This window comes from Telmatherina bonti (assembly GCF_933228915.1).
Source record: "Telmatherina bonti genome assembly, chromosome: 24".
Taxonomy (NCBI): domain Eukaryota; kingdom Metazoa; phylum Chordata; class Actinopteri; order Atheriniformes; family Telmatherinidae; genus Telmatherina; species Telmatherina bonti.
In genome coordinates this window covers 5,011,677-5,033,426 of record NC_136633.1, presented here as the reverse complement: position 1 = coordinate 5,033,426, position 21,750 = coordinate 5,011,677, and the positions used below count along the sequence as shown (strand labels likewise).

General features: G+C 54.5%; 2 protein-coding genes across 3 annotated transcripts in view; both read right to left on the bottom strand.

The window, feature by feature from the left end:
- Positions 1 to 8,695: 8,695 nt before the first annotated feature.
- On the bottom strand, positions 8,696 to 14,674 carry LOC306773979 (atypical chemokine receptor 3-like). Its single transcript, XM_079263934.1, has 2 exons — positions 14,602 to 14,674; positions 8,696 to 10,168 (listed from the first exon to the last, which is right to left on the bottom strand). The coding sequence occupies exon 2, from the start codon at positions 10,150 to 10,152 to the stop codon at positions 9,052 to 9,054; it is 1,101 nt and encodes a 366-aa protein (XP_079120060.1). The 5' UTR covers positions 10,153 to 10,168; positions 14,602 to 14,674; the 3' UTR covers positions 8,696 to 9,051.
- A 3,938-nt stretch (positions 14,675 to 18,612) lies between these two features.
- The window catches only part of LOC306774235 (sorting nexin-9-like), a 16,813-nt gene continuing 13,675 nt past the window's right edge, over positions 18,613 to 21,750 (bottom strand). For both annotated transcript variants that reach the window (XM_079264235.1, XM_079264236.1), the window contains exons 14-17: positions 20,933 to 21,022; positions 20,549 to 20,663; positions 18,955 to 19,046; positions 18,613 to 18,842 (exon numbers count right to left, since the gene is read on the bottom strand). In XM_079264235.1, coding sequence (XP_079120361.1) covers positions 18,795 to 18,842; positions 18,955 to 19,046; positions 20,549 to 20,663; positions 20,933 to 21,022 — 345 coding nt within the window. In that variant the 3' untranslated portion in view covers positions 18,613 to 18,794. The remainder of the gene's footprint in view (positions 18,843 to 18,954; positions 19,047 to 20,548; positions 20,664 to 20,932; positions 21,023 to 21,750) is intronic.

Below are 21,750 nucleotides of genomic sequence, written 5' to 3'. Positions count from 1 at the left end.
AGATGCACCTCCTGGTCTGGTGGAAGATGCACCTCCTGGTCTGGTGGAAGATGCACCTCCTGGTCTGGTGGAAGATGCACCTCCTGGTCTGGTGGAAGATGCACCTCCTGGTCTGGTGGTAGATGCACCTCCTGGTCTGGTGGTAAATGCACCTCCTGGTCTGGTGGTAGAGGCACCTCCTGGTCTGGTGGTAGAGGCACCTCCTGGTCTGGTGGTAGAGGCACCTCCTGGTCTGGTGGTAGATGCACCTCCTGGTCTGGTGGTAGAGGCACCTCCTGGTCTGGTGGTAGAGGCACCTCCTGGTCTGGTGGTAGATGCACCTCCTGGTCTGGTGGTAGAGGCACCTCCTGGTCTGGTGGTAGATGCACCTCCTGGTCTGGTGGTAGATGCACCTCCTGGTCTGGTGGAAGATGCACCTCCTGGTCTGGTGGAAGATGCACCTCCTGGTCTGGTGGAAGATGCACCTCCTGGTCTGGTGGAAGATGCACCTCCTGGTCTGGTGGAAGAGGCACCTCCTGGTCTGGTGGTAGAGGCACCTCCTGGTCTGGTGGTAGAGGCACCTCCTGGTCTGGTGGTAGATGCACCTCCTGGTCTGGTGGTAGATGCACCTCCTGGGTCTGGTGGTAGATGCCCCTCCTGGTCTGGTGGTAGAGGCACCTCCTGGTCTGGTGGTAGATGCACCTCCTGGTCTGGTGGTAGATGCACCTCCTGGTCTGTTGGAAGATGCACCTCCTGGTCTGGTGGAAGATGCACCTCCTGGTCTGGTGGAAGATGCACCTCCTGGTCTGGTGGAAGATGCACCTCCTGGTCTGGTGGTAGATGCACCTCCTGGTCTGGTGGTAGAGGCACCTCCTGGTCTGTTGGAAGATGCACCTCCTGGTCTGGTGGTAGAGGCACCTCCTGGTCTGGTGGTAGAGGCACCTCCTGGTCTGGTGGTAGAGGCACCTCCTGGTCTGTTGGTAGAGACACCTCCTGGTCTGGTGGAAGATGCACCTCCTGGTCTGGTGGTAGAGGCACCTCCTGGTCTGGTGGTAGAGGCACCTCCTGGTCTGGTGGTAGATGCACCTCCTGGTCTGGTGGTAGAGGCACCTCCTGGTCTGTTGGAAGATGCACCTCCTGGTCTGGTGGAAGATGCACCTCCTGGTCTGGTGGTAGAGGCACCTCCTGGTCTGGTGGTAGAGGCACCTCCTGGTCTGTTGGAAGATGCACCTCCTGGTCTGGTGGTAGAGGCACCTCCTGGTCTGGTGGTAGAGGCACCTCCTGGTCTGTTGGAAGATGCACCTCCTGGTCTGTTGGAAGATGCACCTCCTGGTCTGGTGGTAGATGCACCTCCTGGTCTGGTGGTAGAGGCACCTCCTGGTCTGTTGGAAGATGCACCTCCTGGTCTGGTGGTAGAGGCACCTCCTGGTCTGGTGGTAGAGGCACCTCCTGGTCTGTTGGAAGATGCACCTCCTGCTCTGGTGGTAGAGGCACCTCCTGGGTCTGGTGGTAGAGGCACCTCCTGGTCTGGTGGAAGATGCACCTCCTGGTCTGGTGGAAGATGCACCTCCTGGTCTGGTGGTAGAGGCACCTCCTGGTCTGGTGGAAGATGCACCTCCTGGTCTGGTGGTAGAGGCACCTCCTGGTCTGGTGGAAGATGCACCTCCTGGTCTGGTGGAAGATGCACCTCCTGGTCTGGTGGTAGAGGCACCTCCTGGTCTGGTGGTAGAGGCACCTCCTGGTCTGGTGGTAGAGGCACCTCCTGGTCTGGTGGTAGAGGCATCTCCTGGTCTGGTGGTAGAGGCATCTCCTGGTCTGGTGGTAGAGGCACCTCCTGGTCTGGTGGTAGAGGCACCTCCTGGTCTGGTGGTAGAGGCACCTCCTGGTCTGGTGGTAGAGGCACCTCCTGGTCTGGTGGAAGATGCACCTCCTGGTCTGGTGGAAGATGCACCTCCTGGTCTGGTGGTAGAGGCACCTCCTGGTCTGGTGGAAGATGCACCTCCTGGTCTGGTGGAAGATGCACCTCCTGGTCTGGTGGTAGAGGCACCTCCTGGTCTGGTGGTAGAGGCACCTCCTGGTCTGGTGGTAGAGGCACCTCCTGGTCTGGTGGTAGATGCACCTCCTGGTCTGGTGGTAGAGGCACCTCCTGGTCTGGTGGAAGATGCACCTCCTGGTCTGGTGGTAGAGGCACCTCCTGGTCTGGTGGTAGAGGCACCTCCTGGTCTGGTGGTAGAGGCACCTCCTGGTCTGGTGGTAGATGCACCTCCTGGTCTGGTGGTAGAGGCACCTCCTGGTCTGTTGGAAGATGCACCTCCTGGTCTGGTGGAAGATACACCTCCTGGTCTGGTGGAAGATGCACCTCCTGGTCTGGTGGTAGAGGCACCTCCTGGGTCTGGTGGTAGAGGCACCTCCTGGTCTGTTGGAAGATGCACCTCCTGGTCTGGTGGTAGAGGCACCTCCTGGTCTGGTGGTAGAGGCACCTCCTGGTCTGGTGGTAGATGCACCTCCTGGTCTGGTGGTAGAGGCACCTCCTGGTCTGGTGGTAGATGCCCCTCCTGGGTCTGGTGGTAGATGCACCTCCTGCTCTGGTGGTAGAGGCACCTCCTGCTCTGGTGGTAGAGGCACCTCCTGCTCTGGTGGTAGAGGCACCTCCTGCTCTGGTGGTAGAGGCACCTCCTGGTCTGGTGGTAGAGGCACCTCCTGGTCTGGTGGTAGAGGCACCTCCTGGTCTGGTGGAAGATGCACCTCCTGGTCTGGTGGTAGATGCACCTCCTGGTCTGGTGGTAGATGCACCTCCTGGTCTGGTGGTAGAGGCACCTCCTGGTCTGGTGGTAGAGGCACCTCCTGGTCTGGTGGTAGAGGCACCTCCTGGTCTGGTGGTAGAGGCACCTCCTGGTCTGGTGGAAGATGCACCTCCTGGTCTGGTGGTAGATGCACCTCCTGGTCTGGTGGTAGAGGCACCTCCTGGTCTGTTGGAAGATGCACCTCCTGGTCTGGTGGTAGAGGCACCTCCTAGTCTGGTGGTAGAGGCACCTCCTGGTCTGGTGGTAGAGGCACCTCCTGGTCTGTTGGAAGATGCACCTCCTGGTCTGGTGGAAGAGGCACCTCCTGGTCTGGTGGTAGAGGCACCTCCTGGGTCTGGTGGTAGAGGCACCTCCTGGTCTGGTGGTAGAGGCACCTCCTGGTCTGGTGGAAGATGCACCTCCTGGTCTGGTGGTAGATGCACCTCCTGGTCTGGTGGTAGAGGCACCTCCTGGTCTGTTGGAAGATGCACCTCCTGGTCTGGTGGTAGAGGCACCTCCTGGTCTGGTGGTAGAGGCACCTCCTGGTCTGGTGGTAGAGGCACCTCCTGGTCTGTTGGAAGATGCACCTCCTGGTCTGGTGGAAGATGCACCTCCTGGTCTGGTGGTAGAGGCACCTCCTGGGTCTGGTGGTAGAGGCACCTCCTGGTCTGGTGGAAGATACACCTCCTGGTCTGGTGGAAGATGCACCTCCTGGTCTGGTGGTAGATGCACCTCCTGGTCTGGTGGAAGATGCACCTCCTGGTCTGGTGGAAGATGCACCTCCTGGTCTGGTGGTAGAGGCACCTCCTGGGTCTGGTGGTAGAGGCACCTCCTGGTCTGTTGGAAGATGCACCTCCTGGTCTGGTGGAAGATGCACCTCCTGGTCTGGTGGTAGAGGCACCTCCTGGTCTGGTGGAAGATGCACCTCCTGGTCTGGTGGTAGAGGCACCTCCTGGTCTGGTGGAAGATGCACCTCCTGGTCTGGTGGAAGATGCACCTCCTGGTCTGGTGGTAGAGGCACCTCCTGGTCTGGTGGTAGAGGCACCTCCTGGTCTGGTGGAAGATGCACCTCCTGGTCTGGTGGTAGAGGCACCTCCTGGTCTGGTGGTAGAGGCACCTCCTGGTCTGGTGGTAGAGGCACCTCCTGGTCTGGTGGTAGATGCACCTCCTGGTCTGGTGGTAGAGGCACCTCCTGGTCTGGTGGTAGAGGCACCTCCTGGTCTGTTGGAAGATGCACCTCCTGGTCTGGTGGTAGAGGCACCTCCTGGTCTGGTGGTAGAGGCACCTCCTGGTCTGGTGGTAGAGGCACCTCCTGGTCTGGTGGTAGAGGCACCTCCTGGTCTGGTGGTAGAGGCACCTCCTGGTCTGTTGGAAGATGCACCTCCTGGTCTGGTGGTAGAGGCACCTCCTGGTCTGGTGGAAGATGCACCTCCTGGTCTGGTGGTAGAGGCACCTCCTGGGTCTGGTGGTAGAGGCACCTCCTGGTCTGGTGGTAGAGGCACCTCCTGGTCTGGTGGTAGATGCACCTCCTGGTCTGGTGGTAGAGGCACCTCCTGGGTCTGGTGGTAGATGCACCTCCTGGTCTGGTGGTAGATGCACCTCCTGGTCTGTTGGAAGATGCACCTCCTGGTCTGGTGGAAGATGCACCTCCTGGTCTGGTGGAAGATGAACCTCCTGGTCTGGTGGTAGAGGCACCTCCTGGTCTGGTGGTAGAGGCACCTCCTGGTCTGGTGGTAGAGGCACCTCCTGGTCTGGTGGAAGAGGCACCTCCTGGTCTGGTGGTAGAGGCACCTCCTGGTCTGGTGGTAGATGCACCTCCTGGTCTGGTGGTAGATGCACCTCCTGGTCTGGTGGTAGAGGCACCTCCTGGGTCTGGTGGTAGATGCACCTCCTGGTCTGGTGGTAGATGCACCTCCTGGTCTGTTGGAAGATGCACCTCCTGGTCTGGTGGAAGATGAACCTCCTGGTCTGGTGGTAGAGGCACCTCCTGGTCTGGTGGTAGAGGCACCTCCTGGTCTGGTGGAAGATGCACCTCCTGGTCTGGTGGTAGAGGCACCTCCTGGTCTGGTGGTAGAGGCACCTCCTGGTCTGGTGGTAGAGGCACCTCCTGGTCTGGTGGTAGAGGCACCTCCTGGTCTGTTGGAAGATGCACCTCCTGGTCTGGTGGTAGAGGCACCTCCTGGTCTGGTGGTAGAGGCACCTCCTGGTCTGGTGGAAGATGCACCTCCTGGTCTGGTGGAAGATGCACCTCCTGGTCTGGTGGTAGAGGCACCTCCTGGGTCTGGTGGTAGATGCACCTCCTGGTCTGTTGGAAGATGCACCTCCTGGTCTGGTGGAAGATGCACCTCCTGGTCTGGTGGAAGATGAACCTCCTGGTCTGGTGGTAGAGGCACCTCCTGGTCTGGTGGTAGAGGCACCTCCTGGTCTGGTGGTAGAGGCACCTCCTGGTCTGGTGGAAGAGGCACCTCCTGGTCTGGTGGTAGAGGCACCTCCTGGTCTGGTGGTAGATGCACCTCCTGGTCTGGTGGTAGAGGCACCTCCTGGGTCTGGTGGTAGATGCACCTCCTGGTCTGGTGGTAGATGCACCTCCTGGTCTGTTGGAAGATGCACCTCCTGGTCTGGTGGAAGATGAACCTCCTGGTCTGGTGGTAGAGGCACCTCCTGGTCTGGTGGTAGAGGCACCTCCTGGTCTGGTGGAAGATGCACCTCCTGGTCTGGTGGTAGAGGCACCTCCTGGTCTGGTGGTAGAGGCACCTCCTGGTCTGGTGGTAGAGGCACCTCCTGGTCTGGTGGTAGAGGCACCTCCTGGTCTGTTGGAAGATGCACCTCCTGGTCTGGTGGTAGAGGCACCTCCTGGTCTGGTGGTAGAGGCACCTCCTGGTCTGGTGGAAGATGCACCTCCTGGTCTGGTGGTAGAGGCACCTCCTGGGTCTGGTGGTAGAGGCACCTCCTGGTCTGGTGGTAGAGGCACCTCCTGGTCTGGTGGAAGATGCACCTCCTGGTCTGGTGGTAGATGCACCTCCTGGTCTGGTGGTAGATGCACCTCCTGGTCTGGTGGTAGAGGCACCTCCTGGTCTGGTGGTAGAGGCACCTCCTGGTCTGGTGGTAGAGGCACCTCCTGGTCTGGTGGTAGAGGCACCTCCTGGTCTGGTGGTAGAGGCACCTCCTGGTCTGGTGGTAGAGACACCTCCTGGTCTGGTGGAAGATGCACCTCCTGGTCTGGTGGAAGATGCACCTCCTGGTCTGGTGGTAGAGGCACCTCCTGGTCTGGTGGAAGATGCACCTCCTGGTCTGGTGGTAGAGGCACCTCCTGGTCTGTTGGAAGATGCACCTCCTGCTCTGGTGGTAGAGGCACCTCCTGGTCTGGTGGTAGAGGCACCTCCTGGTCTGGTGGTAGATGCACCTCCTGGTCTGGTGGTAGAGGCACCTCCTGGTCTGGTGGTAGAGGCACCTCCTGGTCTGGTGGTAGATGCACCTCCTGGTCTGGTGGTAGATGCACCTCCTGGTCTGGTGGAAGATGCACCTCCTGGTCTGGTGGTAGAGGCACCTCCTGGTCTGGTGGTAGAGGCACCTCCTGGTCTGGTGGAAGATGCACCTCCTGGTCTGGTGGTAGAGGCACCTCCTGGTCTGGTGGTAGAGGCACCTCCTGGTCTGGTGGTAGAGGCACCTCCTGGTCTGGTGGTAGAGGCACCTCCTGGTCTGGTGGAAGATGCACCTCCTGGTCTGGTGGAAGATGCACCTCCTGGTCTGGTGGTAGAGGCACCTCCTGGTCTGGTGGTAGAGGCACCTCCTGGTCTGTTGGAAGATGCACCTCCTGGTCTGGTGGAAGATGCAACTCCTGGTCTGGTGGTAGAGGCACCTCCTGGTCTGGTGGAAGATGCACCTCCTGGTCTGGTGGTAGATGCACCTCCTGGTCTGGTGGTAGAGGCACCTCCTGGTCTGGTGGTAGAGGCACCTCCTGGTCTGGTGGAAGATGCACCTCCTGGTCTGGTGGTAGAGGCACCTCCTGGTCTGGTGGTAGATGCACCTCCTGGTCTGGTGGTAGATGCACCTCCTGGTCTGGTGGAAGATGCACCTCCTGGTCTGGTGGTAGAGGCACCTCCTGGTCTGGTGGTAGATGCACCTCCTGGTCTGGTGGTAGAGGCACCTCCTGGTCTGGTGGTAGATGCACCTCCTGGTCTGGTGGTAGATGCACCTCCTGGTCTGGTGGTAGAGGCACCTCCTGGTCTGGTGGTAGAGGCACCTCCTGGTCTGGTGGTAGAGGCACCTCCTGGTCTGGTGGTAGATGCACCTCCTGGTCTGGTCGTAGAGGCACCTCCTGGTCTGGTGGTAGATGCACCTCCTGGTCTGGTGGTAGAGGCACCTCCTGGTCTGGTGGTAGATGCACCTCCTGGTCTGGTGGAAGATGCACCTCCTGGTCTGGTGGTAGAGGCACCTCCTGGTCTGGTGGTAGAGGCACCTCCTGGTCTGGTGGTAGAGGCACCTCCTGGTCTGGTGGTAGATGCACCTCCTGGTCTGGTCGTAGAGGCACCTCCTGGTCTGGTGGTAGATGCACCTCCTGGTCTGGTGGTAGAGGCACCTCCTGGTCTGGTGGTAGAGGCACCTCCTGGTCTGGTGGTAGAGGCACCTCCTGGTCTGGTGGTAGAGGCACCTCCTGGTCTGGTGGTAGAGGCACCTCCTGGTCTGGTGGTAGAGGCACCTCCTGGGTCTGGTGGAAGATGCACCTCCTGGTCTGGTGGAAGATGCACCTCCTGGTCTGGTGGTAGAGGCACCTCCTGGTCTGGTGGTAGAGGCACCTCCTGGTCTGGTGGTAGAGGCACCTCCTGGTCTGGTGGTAGAGGCACCTCCTGGTCTGGTGGTAGAGGCACCTCCTGGTCTGGTGGAAGATGCACCTCCTGGTCTGGTGGTAGATGCACCTCCTGGTCTGGTGGTAGAGGCACCTCCTGGTCTGGTGGTAGAGGCACCTCCTGGTCTGGTGGAAGATGCACCTCCTGGTCTGGTGGTAGATGCACCTCCTGGTCTGGTGGTAGAGGCACCTCCTGGTCTGGTGGTAGAGGCACCTCCTGGTCTGGTGGTAGAGGCACCTCCTGGTCTGGTGGTAGAGGCACCTCCTGGTCTGGTGGAAGATGCACCTCCTGGTCTGGTGGTAGATGCACCTCCTGGTCTGGTGGTAGAGGCACCTCCTGGTCTGGTGGTAGAGGCACCTCCTGGTCTGGTGGTAGAGGCACCTCCTGGTCTGGTGGTAGAGGCACCTCCTGGTCTGGTGGAAGATGCACCTCCTGGTCTGGTGGTAGAGGCACCTCCTGGTCTGGTGGTAGAGGCACCTCCTGGTCTGGTGGTAGAGGCACCTCCTGGTCTGGTGGTAGAGGCACCTCCTGGTCTGGTGGTAGAGGCACCTCCTGGGTGCGGGGTTTGAACCGGGTGGACTGGAGGGCAGCTCTGCTGCTGCTGCTGCTGCTCGGCTCTTTAAACCGCAGTAACATGATAAAAGAACTTTACGATTATTTGTATAAGTAAATTAGCAGGAGTTTGCTGAGCTTTGAGCCCACATCATCCCACATTCTTCATCATAAATCCTAAGTTTTCAAATGAAATGTTCATCTAAAAGGTTGTAGGAGTAAACTGGATCAGACTACAATGACTGAAGATGAAGTGTTGAAGCTGTTTGAGGTTTTGTCTTCATCTTCTGGCACATCTGGGTAAAAGACAGGAAAACAATCTGTCGGGTGAGGATACGTTTATATCTGGTCAGGACAAGTTAGTCTTTTCAAACTACATCAGGTCAAACATGAAACTAGATCATTTCTACAGTCAGAAGAGAATCGTGACTCCAGGACACATCTGGTTATTTAGGAAAGCAGCTGCCAGAGCTCCCAGCCTCCTTGTGGACGTTTGCAGTGACCTGGACCAGTCAGAGGAAACGGTATCGGCTTCACTGGAAGGTAAACATGTTATGAGTGTTTCGTTCAGTCAGGTTCTTTATTTCTGGCGGATTTTTCTGACTTCAAACGTCTTCTGGTCTTCAGTTTTCCCAGGAAGCGCTCCCACACGGACCACGTTCCAGGATTCTCACAGGAGGCGGTTCTGGTGGAAACCTGTTGAACAGCATCCTTCACCAGAAGAGCCTGAACAACCAACCCCTCCTCCCTGAAGCCTTCAGCTGAGTCCAGAGGTCCACGCTGGACCTGGTTCTGCTGGTCCAAACCCAGCTAGTGAAAGTCTTCCTAAAGCGGAGGCAGTTCTTCCTGATGAAGCTCCAGGTGGAAGATCTGAAGAACCGCAGAGCTCTTTAAGGGTTCTGAGGGGTCTCATTCAGCAGACCTCCTGCTGGACCGCCGCCGTCCATCGCCGAGTACTCGGTCTCGGAGGTGTCCACGAGCCGGGCCAGCCCCGTCTTGGTGGAGTACTTGAAGATGAAGGCCTTCATGAGGTGGTAGCGGTGGCTCCGGCTGAGCAGGTTGTAGAGGACGGGATTGATGCAGCAGTGGAGCAGCGACAGGCCCTGCGTCAGGTGCAGCGCCACGTCCAGGAACGTCTCCAGCCGGCAGCTGAAGGGCAGGACCTGCAGCAGGGTCAGCGTGTCCAACAGCAGGACGGCGTGGAACGGCAGCCAGCACACCAGGAAGACCAGGATGTAGCTGAGGACGAGGCGCCGGCCGACCAGCCGCTCCTGGTCCGCACCGGGGCCGATGGCCGCCGCCAGCAGCAGATAGAAGACGGCGATGACGGGGAAGGGAACGGCGAAGCCGACCACGAAGAAGCTCAGCTGGACGCCCACCATCCAGGCCCTCGGGTTGGTGGACGGGAACACCGGCCGACAGACGGCGCCCTCGTGATGCGCCGACTTCACCGCCTGCAGGAAGTAGAACTCAGGAATGGACGCCGCCAGCGCCGCCAGCCAGACCAGAACGCAGACCAGCCGCCGCGCCGCCATCTTCCTGTGGCCGTCGGCGAGCAGCGAGGCGGACAGGTAGCGGTCCACGCTCATGCAGGCCAGGAAGAAGATGCTACTGAACAGGTTGATGCTGAAGATCATGTGGGCCAGTTTACAGACCGCCTCCCCGAACGGCCACAGACCGCCACGCAGCAGCGAGCTCACCCAGACCGGCAGCGTGGCCACCACGCACAGGTCCGCCACCGCCAGGTTCAGGACGTACAGGTCTGTCTCGGAGCGCTGGCGCCGCAACGCGACCCAGATGACCAGGGCGTTGGCGGCGAGGCCCACCAGGAAGATCAGGATGTAGAGGACAGACAGAACATGGAGGACGGCGGCATGGCCGACCGACGCCGAACACACCAGCATCTCCACCCGGGTCAGGTTGGAGGGGGTCCAGGTCAGGTTCAGGTCCTCCCACAGCTCCACCAGGTCCGTCAGGTCCGTGGTGCTCATAATGGACTGAGTCCACCTGGAAGACACGAGAACACAGTCAGACCACAGCAGGCCCTGATCCACAGGTCCCTAGACCTGGATCCACAGGTCCTGATCCACAGGTCCCTAGACCTGGATCCACAGGTCCCTAGACCTGGATCCACAGGCCCTGATCCACAGGTCCCTAGACCTGGATCCACAGGTCCTGATCCACAGGTCCCTAGACCTGGATCCACAGGTCCCTAGACCTGGATCCACAGGTCCTGATCCACAGGTCCCTAGACCTGGATCCACAGGTCCCTAGACCTGGATCCACAGGTCCTGATCCACAGGTCCCTAGACCTGGATCCACAGGTCCCTAGACCTGGATCCACAGGTCCTGATCCACAGGTCCCTAGACCTGGATCCACAGGTCCTGATCCACAGGTCCCTAGACCTGGATCCACAGGTCCCTAGACCTGGATCCACAGGTCCTGATCCACAGGTCCCTAGACCTGGATCCACAGGTCCCTAGACCTGGATCCACAGGCCCTGATCCACAGATCCCCAGACACAGGTGCCTGGACCTTGATCTGGATTGAAAGGGTTACTGTTTTAGATTATGGACCCGACTCCAAACAGGTATTGATAAAGATCCTTGACTTGGATTTAGATTTCTTCAGGTCCAAGTCCTGGTCTGGATCCATGTCCAGACCACTGTTTTCACCTCACCCACACATCTTTATGTCCTCTGACAGCCAACGTACATTTACTTCTGTGTTTTACCATCTTTACCACTAGGTGGCAGTAATTCTGTAGAATGGACCTTTAAAGGTCAAAATAATTCAGTTCATACCACAGACTGCATATAAAAGATGGGCGGAGCCTCGGTGACGTCACCCATAGGTTTCTGAAGAGCTGAATCGAACCTCGGTGGGCGGTTCCTACCATCACCATCTTAGCAGGGGCATGTGCGTCGTCTTGCACGGAAAATACAAATATGGGCAAAGAGGTGGAGCTGAGAGGGGGGCTGTGAGCGTCATGGTGGATGATTGACATCGAGCGAACTCCGAGCTTCCTGTAGCTAAGAGCTAACCGAGCTAACCCCGAGATAACAGGAGCTAACCAGCTAACGGAGGTAAGCGGGCTAAAGCTAAGTCACGTTGTTAACCGGCTAAAAACCACGGTTGTTCTACGTTCTTCTGACTTGAAGCAGGAGATCCGGTACCTGTCAATCAAAGATATAAAATATGCCGAACTTCGAGATGAAATTGCTTTTAAACGGGTGAGTTAGAAAAAAATTCACTCCCCCCACAGTTGTCATGAAGGTAAACTTGACCTATTAAACCTAAAATGTATTTCTATACCAGGCTGTAAACATGTTTATTTCTGCTGAACGCGGCCCTGTGCTGAACGCGGCCCTGTGCTGAACGCGGCCCTCGGCTGAACGCGGCCCTCGGCTGAACGCGGCCCTCGGCTGAACGCGGCCCTGTGCTGAACGCGGCCCTGTGCTGAACGCGGCCCTGTGCTGAACGCGGCCCACGGCTGAAGGCGGCCCTCGGCTGAACGCGGCCCTCGGCTGAACGCGGCCCTCGGCTGAACGCGGCCCTGTGCTGAACGTGGCCCTCGGCTGAACGCGGCCCTCTGCTGAACGCGGCCCTCTGCTGAACGCGGCCCTGTGCTGAACGCGGCCCTGTGCTGAACGCGGCCCTCGGCTGAACGCGGCCCTCGGCTGAACGCGGCCCTCGGCTGAACGCGGCCCTCGGCTGAACGCGGCCCTGTGCTGAACGCGGCCCTCGGCTGAACGCGGCCCTCTGCTGAACGCGGCCCTCTGCTGAACGCGGCCCTCTGCTGAACGCGGCCCTCGGCTGAACGCGGCCCTCTGCTGAACGCGGCCCTCTGCTGAACGCGGCCCTGTGCTGAACGCGGCCCTCTGCTGAACGCGGCCCTCGGCTGAACGCGGCCCTGTGCTGAACGCGGCCCTCGGCTGAACGCGGCCCTCTGCTGAACGCGGCCCTCTGCTGAACGCGGCCCTCTGCTGAACGCGGCCCTCGGCTGAACGCGGCCCTCTGCTGAACGCGGCCCTCTGCTGAACGCGGCCCTCTGCTGAACGCGGCCCTCGGCTGAACGCGGCCCTGTGCTGAACGCGGCCCTCGGCTGAACGCGGCCCTCGGCTGAACGCGGCCCTGTGCTGAACGCGGCCCTCTGCTGAACGCGGCCCTCGGCTGAACGCGGCCCTCGGCTGAACGCGGCCCTGTGCTGAACGCGGCCCTGTGCTGAACGCGGCCCTCGGCTGAACGCGGCCCTCGGCTGAACGCGGCCCTGTGCTGAACGCGGCCCTGTGCTGAACGCGGCCCTCGGCTGAACGCGGCCCTCGGCTGAACGCGGCCCTGTGCTGAACGCGGCCCTCGGCTGAACGCGGCCCTGTGCTGAACGCGGCCCTCGGCTGAACGCGGCCCTGTGCTGAACGCGGCCCTCGGCTGAACGCGGCCCTCGGCTGAACGCGGCCCTCGGCTGACCCGACCACCCACTGTGGCAGATTTCTTCCCAGTCAGGACCGTTTCTTTGATCTTCTAGATGGAACATCAGAACCTTCCAGATGTTTTCTGACTGATCTGAAGATTCATTCAGACTTGATGACTTCCTGTCTGCCTGCGAGGAGGAGGAGGAGGAGGAGGAGAAGGAGGAGGAGGCAGTTTTACTGCTCCTTCAGCTTTAACAAAACCTCCACAGGCAGATTCAGAGCGAGGGGTCGCGACCTTCAAATAAAACTTTATTAGAAACAAAGACACAAAGAGCTGCATGCAAAACTCCTGACCTCATGACCTGATGAAGAATCGCTGGCAGCAGACCTGGAGGAGCAGGAGGAGGAGCAGCAGGAGGAGGAGGAGGAGCAGCAGAAGGAGCAGCAGGAGGAGGAACAGGAGGAGCAGCAGGAGGAGGAACAGGAGGAGGAGGAGGAGCAGCAGAAGGAGGAACAGGAGGAGCAGCAGGAGGAGGAACAGGAGGAGGAGGAGGAACAGGAGGAGCAGCAGGAGGAGGAACAGGAGGAGGAGGAGGAGCAGCAGAAGGAGCAGCAGGAGGAGGAGGAGGAGGAGCAGCAGAAGGAGGAACAGGAGGAGCAGCAGGAGGAGGAACAGGAGGAGGAGGAGGAGCAGCAGAAGGAGGAACAGGAGGAGCAGCAGGAGGAGGAACAGGAGGAGGAGGAGGAACAGGAGGAGCAGCAGGAGGAGGAACAGGAGGAGGAGGAGGAGCAGCAGAAGGAGCAGCAGGAGGAGGAGGAGGAGGAGCAGCAGAAGGAGGAACAGGAGGAGCAGCAGGAGGAGGAACAGGAGGAGGAGGAGGAGCAGCAGAAGGAGGAACAGGAGGAGCAGCAGGAGGAGGAACAGGAGGAGGAGGAGGAGCAGCAGAAGGAGGAACAGGAGGAGCAGCAGGAGGAGGAACAGGAGGAGCAGCAGAAGGAGGAACAGGAGGAGCAGCAGGAGGAGGAACAGGAGGAGCAGCAGAAGGAGGAACAGGAGGAGGAGGAGGAGCAGCAGAAGGAGGAACAGGAGGAGCAGCAGGAGGAGGAACAGGAGGAGGAACAGGAGGAGCAGCAGGAGGAGGAACAGGAGGAGGAGGAGGAGGAGCAGCAGAAGGAGGAACAGGAGGAGCAGCAGGAGGAGGAACAGGAGGAGGAACAGGAGGAGCAGCAGGAGGAGGAACAGGAGGAGGAGGAGGAGCAGCAGAAGGAGGAACAGGAGGAGCAGCAGGAGGAGGAACAGGAGGAGCAGGAGGAGCACCAGAAGGAGGAACAGGAGGAGCAGCAGGAGGAGGAACAGGAGGAGCAGGAGGAGGAGGAGGAGGCTCCATGTTTCTCTCCGACTGCACCTGAACGTCACACCGGGTCGGACTGATCACTGATCAATACTCAGCCAGAGGTCCTTGAACGCAACGCCATGAAGAACTGAAACAGAACCTCTGTCCCCCTTCAGAATCCGGAAGTTGATCAAGTCCGACCCAGTTTGAAGGTAGAACCGAGCCTGAGGACACACATCTCAGACCGCCAGCCTGCAGAACCGGACCGGTTCTGACCACATATGTTGGAGAGAAAGCTGTAAAGTCCAGAACTTTTCATCAGAACCACCTGAATCCAGCTCTCTGCAGCCGCCCGAACCTGCAGGTCCAAACAGAACCTGCAGGTCCGACCAATACCTGCAGGTCCGACCAGAACCTGCAAGTCCGACCAATACCTGCAGGTCCGACCAGAACCTGCAGGTCCAAACAGAACCTGCAGGTCCGACCAGAACCTGCAGGTCCGACCAATACCTACAGGTCCGACCAGAACCTGCAGGTCCGACCAGAACCTACAGGTCCAACCAGAACCTGCAGGTCCGACCAGAACCTACAGGTCCGACCAGAACCTGCAGGTCCAACCAGAACCTACAGGTCCGACCAGAAAAAAAAACTTTATCTGTTCACGGCGGACTTCTGATCAGACACACAACTTACAAGTCCAGCAGAGAAATGTCGGTCCGGTGGTCCGGTGGTCCAGTGGTCCGTTCCGGGTCCAGATGCGGGTCAGAATCCGGAGTCCGGCAGAGTCTGGTCAGGTCCTCCGGCAGGCTGCCGTTTAGTGGACAGAAGAAGAAGAAACGCCCACGGAGGAGGTCCCGCGTGCGGGTTTTTTTTTTTTTTTTTTTTTTTTTTTTTTTTTTTAACTGAAGGATCTTTATTGAACATGTAAACAAAACACAAACAGTAAACAAAGTGGACATGGAGGGAAAAATGGAGGAAAAACAAATAAATGTTTTACTGATGTAAAATTAAAACAGAATTTAAAGGTTTTCTATAAAAAACAAAAAAAACAAAAAAGGAGAATGTTTCCCATCGCAGTCTCGTGATGGAGAACAAACCAGTCTGGGTCAGGTGACGTAGCTGCTGAAGGTGGACACGTGTGACGTCATCCAGGCGTCTACATCTGGACACAGCGCGACCTGCTGAGTCAGCTGATCAGGGTGAGGATGGATTAAAAATGTGTTTGTAGATAAAATGAGACCATGTAAATCCTAAAGGTGAGAAAACTCAAAACAATGTCAGGATTAAAGTTCAGACCAGAGAGACGGTGGTGGAGGTTCTCAGAAGGTTGTGACTGTTTTTATCTGCATCATCCAACAGTTACAGACTTCACCAGAACCTTTAGTTCCTCTGCAGGTCCTCCAGGTCTGTAGGTCCTCCAGGTCTGCGGGTCTCTGCAGGTCCTACAGGTCTGCAGGTCCTCCAGGTCTGCGGGTCTCTGCAGGTCCTGCAGGTCCTCCAGGTCTGCGGGTCTCTGCAGGTCCTCCAGGTCTGCGGGTCTCTGCAGGTCCTGCAGGTCCTCCAGGTCTGCAGGTCCTCCAGGTCTGCAGGTCTCTGCAGGTCCTCCAGGTCTCTGCAGGTCCTCCAGGTCTCTGCAGGTCTCTGCAGGTCTCTGCAGGTCCTCCAGGTCTGCAGGTCCTGCAGGTCTCTGCAGGTCCTCCAGGTCTCTGCAGGTCCTCCAGGTCTGCAGGTCCTGCAGGTCTCTGCAGGTCCTCCAGGTCTGCAGGTCCTGCAGGTCTCTGCAGGTCCTCCAGGTCTCTGCAGGTCTCTGCAGGTCCTCCAGGTCTGCAGGTCCTGCAGGTCTCTGCAGGTCCTCCAGGTCTCTGCAGGTCCTCCAGGTCTGCAGGTCCTGCAGGTCTCTGCAGGTCCTCCAGGTCTCTGCAGGTCCTCCAGGTCTCTGCAGGTCTCTGCAGCTGGAACATCTCCTGCCTGCATCCACAGTTTCATCCAAAAGACTAATGTAATGAAAATCCAGACTCATATCTTTCAAATTTCTGCATTTCCCACATTAAAATATTACGCGCTTCATGTGTTTTTATGTAATATTTTTTCTGTGTTCAGTGATCATACAATAAATTACTATATTAGTCTTGTTAAACTGTTGAAACTTCCCTTCAAGTCACGAGGCAGAAACAAACACAGTTTAACATGTTTAACAACGTGGAGGCGTCCATTTCACAGTTTTAATGCACACCACGGCGTCCCACCATGGTCCCCAACAGTCACATTTTATAACCAAGGTTTCTTTCTTTTTGTTTTTTCACAAAACTAGCTAAATATGCTGAAGAATAGGAACTAATTTATTTACTTTTAACAAAAAAATAAAATGAACTCCAGTTGACGTTAAAATTCTTACTGGTCAGGTTTGTCATCCCACTCCTCCCCTCTACTGCAGGTGAACACGCGTCTTAAATTTATTACAAAATAAAAACAACGTCCATGTGATTCATCACACAGTATTAACCATGATAAATAATTACACAGTAGCCAAGTATAGTACATACCACACTTTATATTTCCTCATGTTAGTAGAGATCCATGTAATCACATCTTATGGAGCCGAATTAGTAAAACTTTACATCCAACAATGTTGCACAACAAAGAAGGTTAAAGCATTTTAATCTAAGTTTGATTAATAGACTTGATCCCCTTTTACTGAAGACACGACGACAAAACATCCCATCCCACCCGCCTGGGGCTGTGGGGGGCGTCTCACCCGCCTGGGGCTGTGGGGGGCGTCCCACCCGCCTGGGGCTGTGGGGGGCGTCCCACCCGCCTGGGGCTGTGGGGGGCGTCTCACCCGCCTGGGGCTGTGGGGGGCGTCTCACCCGCCTGGGGCTGTGGGGGGCGTCCCACCCGCCTGGGGCTGTGGGGGGCGTCTCACCCGCCTGGGGCTGTGGGGGGCGTCCCTTATTGTCATTTCTGAAAGGTTGCTGATGGCATCTGTAAAGCGGGGTGTGTGTGTGTGTGTGAGGGAGGGGCTGTCAGTGAAACCGAAGAAATCAGACCAGCCATAAACCTTCCAACGCAGCTACAGCAGCTCTACATCGTCCCACGTTTTCTTCCCCGCTGACAGGAAAACGGTCGGAGATCCTTCCAGACTTCAGGTCAGAGGAGTTTCCACCTGTTTCAGCCTCGGAGTTTGTTTACTGAACGCAGCTGTTTGTTGTTTATGTGAACATGAACGTACCAGTCTCCATCCTGGGAGAAAAGTCCAGCGGAACAGCAGACTGGACTGGAAAAGCAGAAGGTTCTACACAACACTGCTGTGTTCAGTCAGAGGCTTCTTCAGGTGCAGGACACCAGAGTCCACCACCAGGCCCCCTGCAGTGTCCCTGAAGGAGTTAAATCCATTTATAAACAGAACCATGTGGACCTGAACAACACACTTTGTTGGTTCTGGATCTCTGCTGCTCTCCTTCCCAGTAACTGACCCAGACCCGGTCTGGTCTGGACCCATCACAGAACCAGATGAAGCCCCTTCTGTGTGGAATACTTTACTGGCTGAACTGGAACTTTCCAAACTGATTCCACTGGGAAGTGTCTGATCTGTCCTACAGACGGCATGAGAACATCAAACAGAGCCTGTTTTAAATGCGTCTGGACCTGCAAATCTGCATGTTTTACTCAGTATCACCTCGATGTTCCTGTTTTTACGACATGTGCTGCTGATGTCTTGGCCAGGTGTGGAAGAGATTCTGATCTCAATGTTTTGGTTTTATCTGGTTAAATAAAGGTTGAGAAATAAACAGATCCGCCAGCAGAGGGCAGCAGAGCACCACCATAAACAGCCGTTTACTGATTGATCATTGACTGATTGATTGATCTACTGAACACCTCTGACTTGTTCCATTTCCTCTGCCCAGCTTTGGAAGGTGCATCGCCATGGTAACCACAGGAACTAACCAACAGAAAACATGTATGTTAAAAAAAAACCCCAGCATATTGTTGTAAAATCAGATTTTGCTTAAGCGTTACCATGGCGTTACCGTGGTGTATCCGTGGCATTAAGAAGGTGTTACCAAGGCGTTACTGTATTACCGTGGCGTTACCATGGCCACACCATGGCATTACCGAGGCGCTACCATGGCGTTACTGTATTACTGTGGCGTTACCAAGGCGTTACCATGGCGACACCATGGCATTACCGAGGCGCTACCATGGCGTTACTGTATTACTGTGGCGTTACCAAGGCGTTACCATGGCGACACCATGGCATTACCGAGGCGCTACCATGGCGTTACTGTATTACTGTGGCGTTACCAAGGCGTTACCATGGCGACACCATGGCATTACCGAGGCGCTACCATGGCAGTAGTTACTCTGTGTTACTGAGGAGTTACTGACATGTTATCCAGGCATTCCTCCTCTGGTCTAAACTCAGACTGATGAACCAGTTTAGAGGAAACGGTGGGATCAGTTTCCCACAGCTAGCTGACTCGGGGTCAGAGGTCAGAGGAAAATGCTGACTCAGCAGGAAATCGCTGTTTTCAGCTCCCATTGTGGAAAAAGTCCTTCTGCCAGCTGGGCTTTGTTCAGACTTTCTGAGGCTGATGTTCACACACATCTACTCTGGATAAAAGTTTGCTGAATCGAGTTCTGTTATAAATTTCCAGACATAAACATGATAGAATGCAGAGAAGAAGAGAGAAGAGTCGTGATAGAAAGAAATTTAATGTGAAAAATTCAGTTCAAACATTAATAAACTGTGAAAAAGTCTTTAAATAAATCAGAAAGCATCATTAGAAGTTAAACTGGTTGTTTACTCTCCATGTAACAGATTAAAACTTTTGACTGAGTTAAAAACGTAACGATGACATCATCAGTGACATCACTCGGCTCCATCCTCACAGTGTGGCGAAATGGCTCAGAGCTTCCCGCAGCTTATCTGCAATCTGACCAATGAGAGAACAGAGGGGCGATGACATCACACATCCGCACACCTGTTCTACCATGCCACACACACACACACACACACACACACACACACACACCTACTGAGCTCACCTGCTGGTAGAAAGTTACTTGCTGCTGCAAGTAAAACTGCATCACTCGGTTGTAGTCATAGATACGGTTGCTATGGAAATGATTCATCTCAGCTGGAAAGACATCAGACAAGGTGTCGAGTTACACTGGGGACACGCCAATGTGCTGCCATGGTAACAACACATGCAGTGTAGTACTGTGTAGTAGTGTGGTACAGAGTAATACAATGTGTAGTACAGTGTGTAGTACAGTGTGTAGTACAGTGTAGTACTGCCAGGTAGGGCAGGGCAATTAATCGATTTAATCGATTCATTTGACTTTGCTGTTTATGATGATTTATTTTTATGAAAATGGGGAATTTTTGCCCCGCCGTCACCTTTTGGGCTTCCGTACCTTTTAGTGACGTCAGCGCGCTCCCGCTGGTTTCCACAGAAACGCATAAACACAACAACATGGCAGCTAACAGCGAATTTCCCCCTCTGCGTTTCCATTACATTTTGTTGCAAAATAAAAACGATATTTCTACGTTTCGACAAACAACAGTTGTGATTTGCGGGTGTTTCCATTAGACAGTGTTTAACACATTAGCATCATGTTTCGTAATTGCGGCTAATGCTAAGTAGGCATGTAGCATTATTTTATGCTTTTCTACTTGCTGTGGAGAATTTGCTTTGGATTTTCGAAACTTTTCTCCCTCATTTTCTTTTCTAAAACTCTGAAATTCGCTGTTGTTTATTCCACACCGCGCCATCTTTACCGGAAATTACCTGGTCACGACCCCCACATCACGACCCCCACGTCACGACTGCGGACACATAAACGCAAAGAAAGTGTTTCCATTACACTCCTGCAATATAGTTCTGTATTGAAATGTCTGAAAAAAAAAACCACCTTTTGAGATCGTAAAAACTTTTATAGCAGCTGGTTTTAATGGAGATATTTAGTTTTTGTGCAGTTCCAGGTGTGATGGGAACGCAGGGTTTCAGTGTGGGAGGGGGCACATGCCACAGGGGTCTGAAGCCAGATGCCGACAGGCTCGTCTTTCTGCCAAAAATGTGTAAATTAAACAAAAAACTGTAAGAATGTAATAATACATGTATGTTAGAAATATAGCTTTAATTAACATTCAGGGATTTTTTAAAAATAGTATTTTGTATCAAAGATATCAATTTTCTCTAAACACATGTTAAGTGTAAAGAAACATTAATTTTTATTCCCTCATTTCCAACGTGGGAAATTCTTTTGGTTATTTGATGTCAAAAAACTTTAAAAGGAATCACTATTTTTATTCCAAGAGGAGGCATTTTATTATTATTTATTAGTTTTTTATTTTAGAATAAAGTTACACAAGTGAAGTGAGGTCTCTTCTTAAATGTATGATCAAAAGTTAGAAACTATCTCACAGTGGAAACGCACGAAGTACAAACATGTTTCTTATCATGTTTACAGCGGCAGCGCCTGCATCTCTTTTTATAATCTAGTTTAACAGCTTGTTTAGTTGCACTTTAGATTCAGCTAAACTGAAAAATCGATTAAAATCGGATTTGGTTTAAAAAAAAATCGGAGATTTTATTTTTTGGCCATATCGCCCAGTCCTACTGTGAGGTAGTATTACCCTGCAGCGAGTAGCTCATGCAGCTGATGCGCTGGCTCATGCTCTTCCTGTCGCTGCTGGTGATTTTCCCAGTAGAAACCAGTCGATCGGCTTCCTTCACTTTGTCCACTGCAGCCTGGACACAAAGCCACGCCCCTTTAGTTAAGCCACGCCCACATCCACGTTAATCCACACTAATGTTGACATTTTCAAGATAAAACATCAAAGTTCATTTAAACCCAAACTCGTGTCGTCTTCCTGACATCTACTGGAAACCATGGTAACGGATGATGAGCTAGTTTCTGCTCAGCGTTTCAGATGAACAGATTCTGATCCAGATGTGGCTGAAACACCTGGCAGCATGCTGCTAGCCGGTGATACTGATGGTGAGGAGTACTGCAGTACCTTGTGTACGGTCATGATCTCAGGGAAACACCCCAGCAGGCCCTTATACTCGCTGTTTGTCTCCAGCAGGAAGTGAAGATCTTTCTGCGGCTGAAAACACCAAACAACATGTAAACAACGTGTAAGCAACATGTAAACAACGTGTAAGCAACGTGTAAACAACATGTAAACAATGTGTAAGCAACGTGTAAACAACGTGTAAACAACATGTAAACAATGTGTAAGCAACATGTAAACAACGTGTAAACAACGTGTAAACAACGTGTAAACAACGTGTAAACAACATGTAAACAATGTGTAAGCAACATGTAAACAACGTGTAAACAACGTGTAAGCAACGTGTAAACAACATGTAAACAATGTGTAAGCAACATGTAAACAACGTGTAAACAACGTGTAAGCAACATGTAAACGTGTAAGCAACGTGTAAACATGTAAACAACATGCAAACAACATGCAAACACCATGTAAACAACATGCAAACAGCATGTAAACAACATGTAAACATACAAACAGCATGTAAACAACATGCAAACATACAAACAGCATGTAAACAACATGCAAACAACATGTAAACATGCAAACAACATGTAAACAACATGCAAACAGCATGTAAACAACATGCAAACATACAAACAGCATGTAAACAACATGCAAACATACAAACAGCATGTAAACAGCATGTAAACAACATGTAAACATGCAAACAGCATGTAAACAACATGTAAACAACATGCAAACATACAAACAACATGTAAACAACATGTAAACAACATGCAAACATACAAACAGCATGTAAACAACATGTAAACATGCAA

Excerpts from the sequence above, each read along its gene's own strand:
- LOC306773979 (XM_079263934.1), bottom strand. The coding sequence starts at position 10,152 with ATGAGCACCACGGACCTGACGGACCTGGTGGAGCTGTGGGAGGACCTG.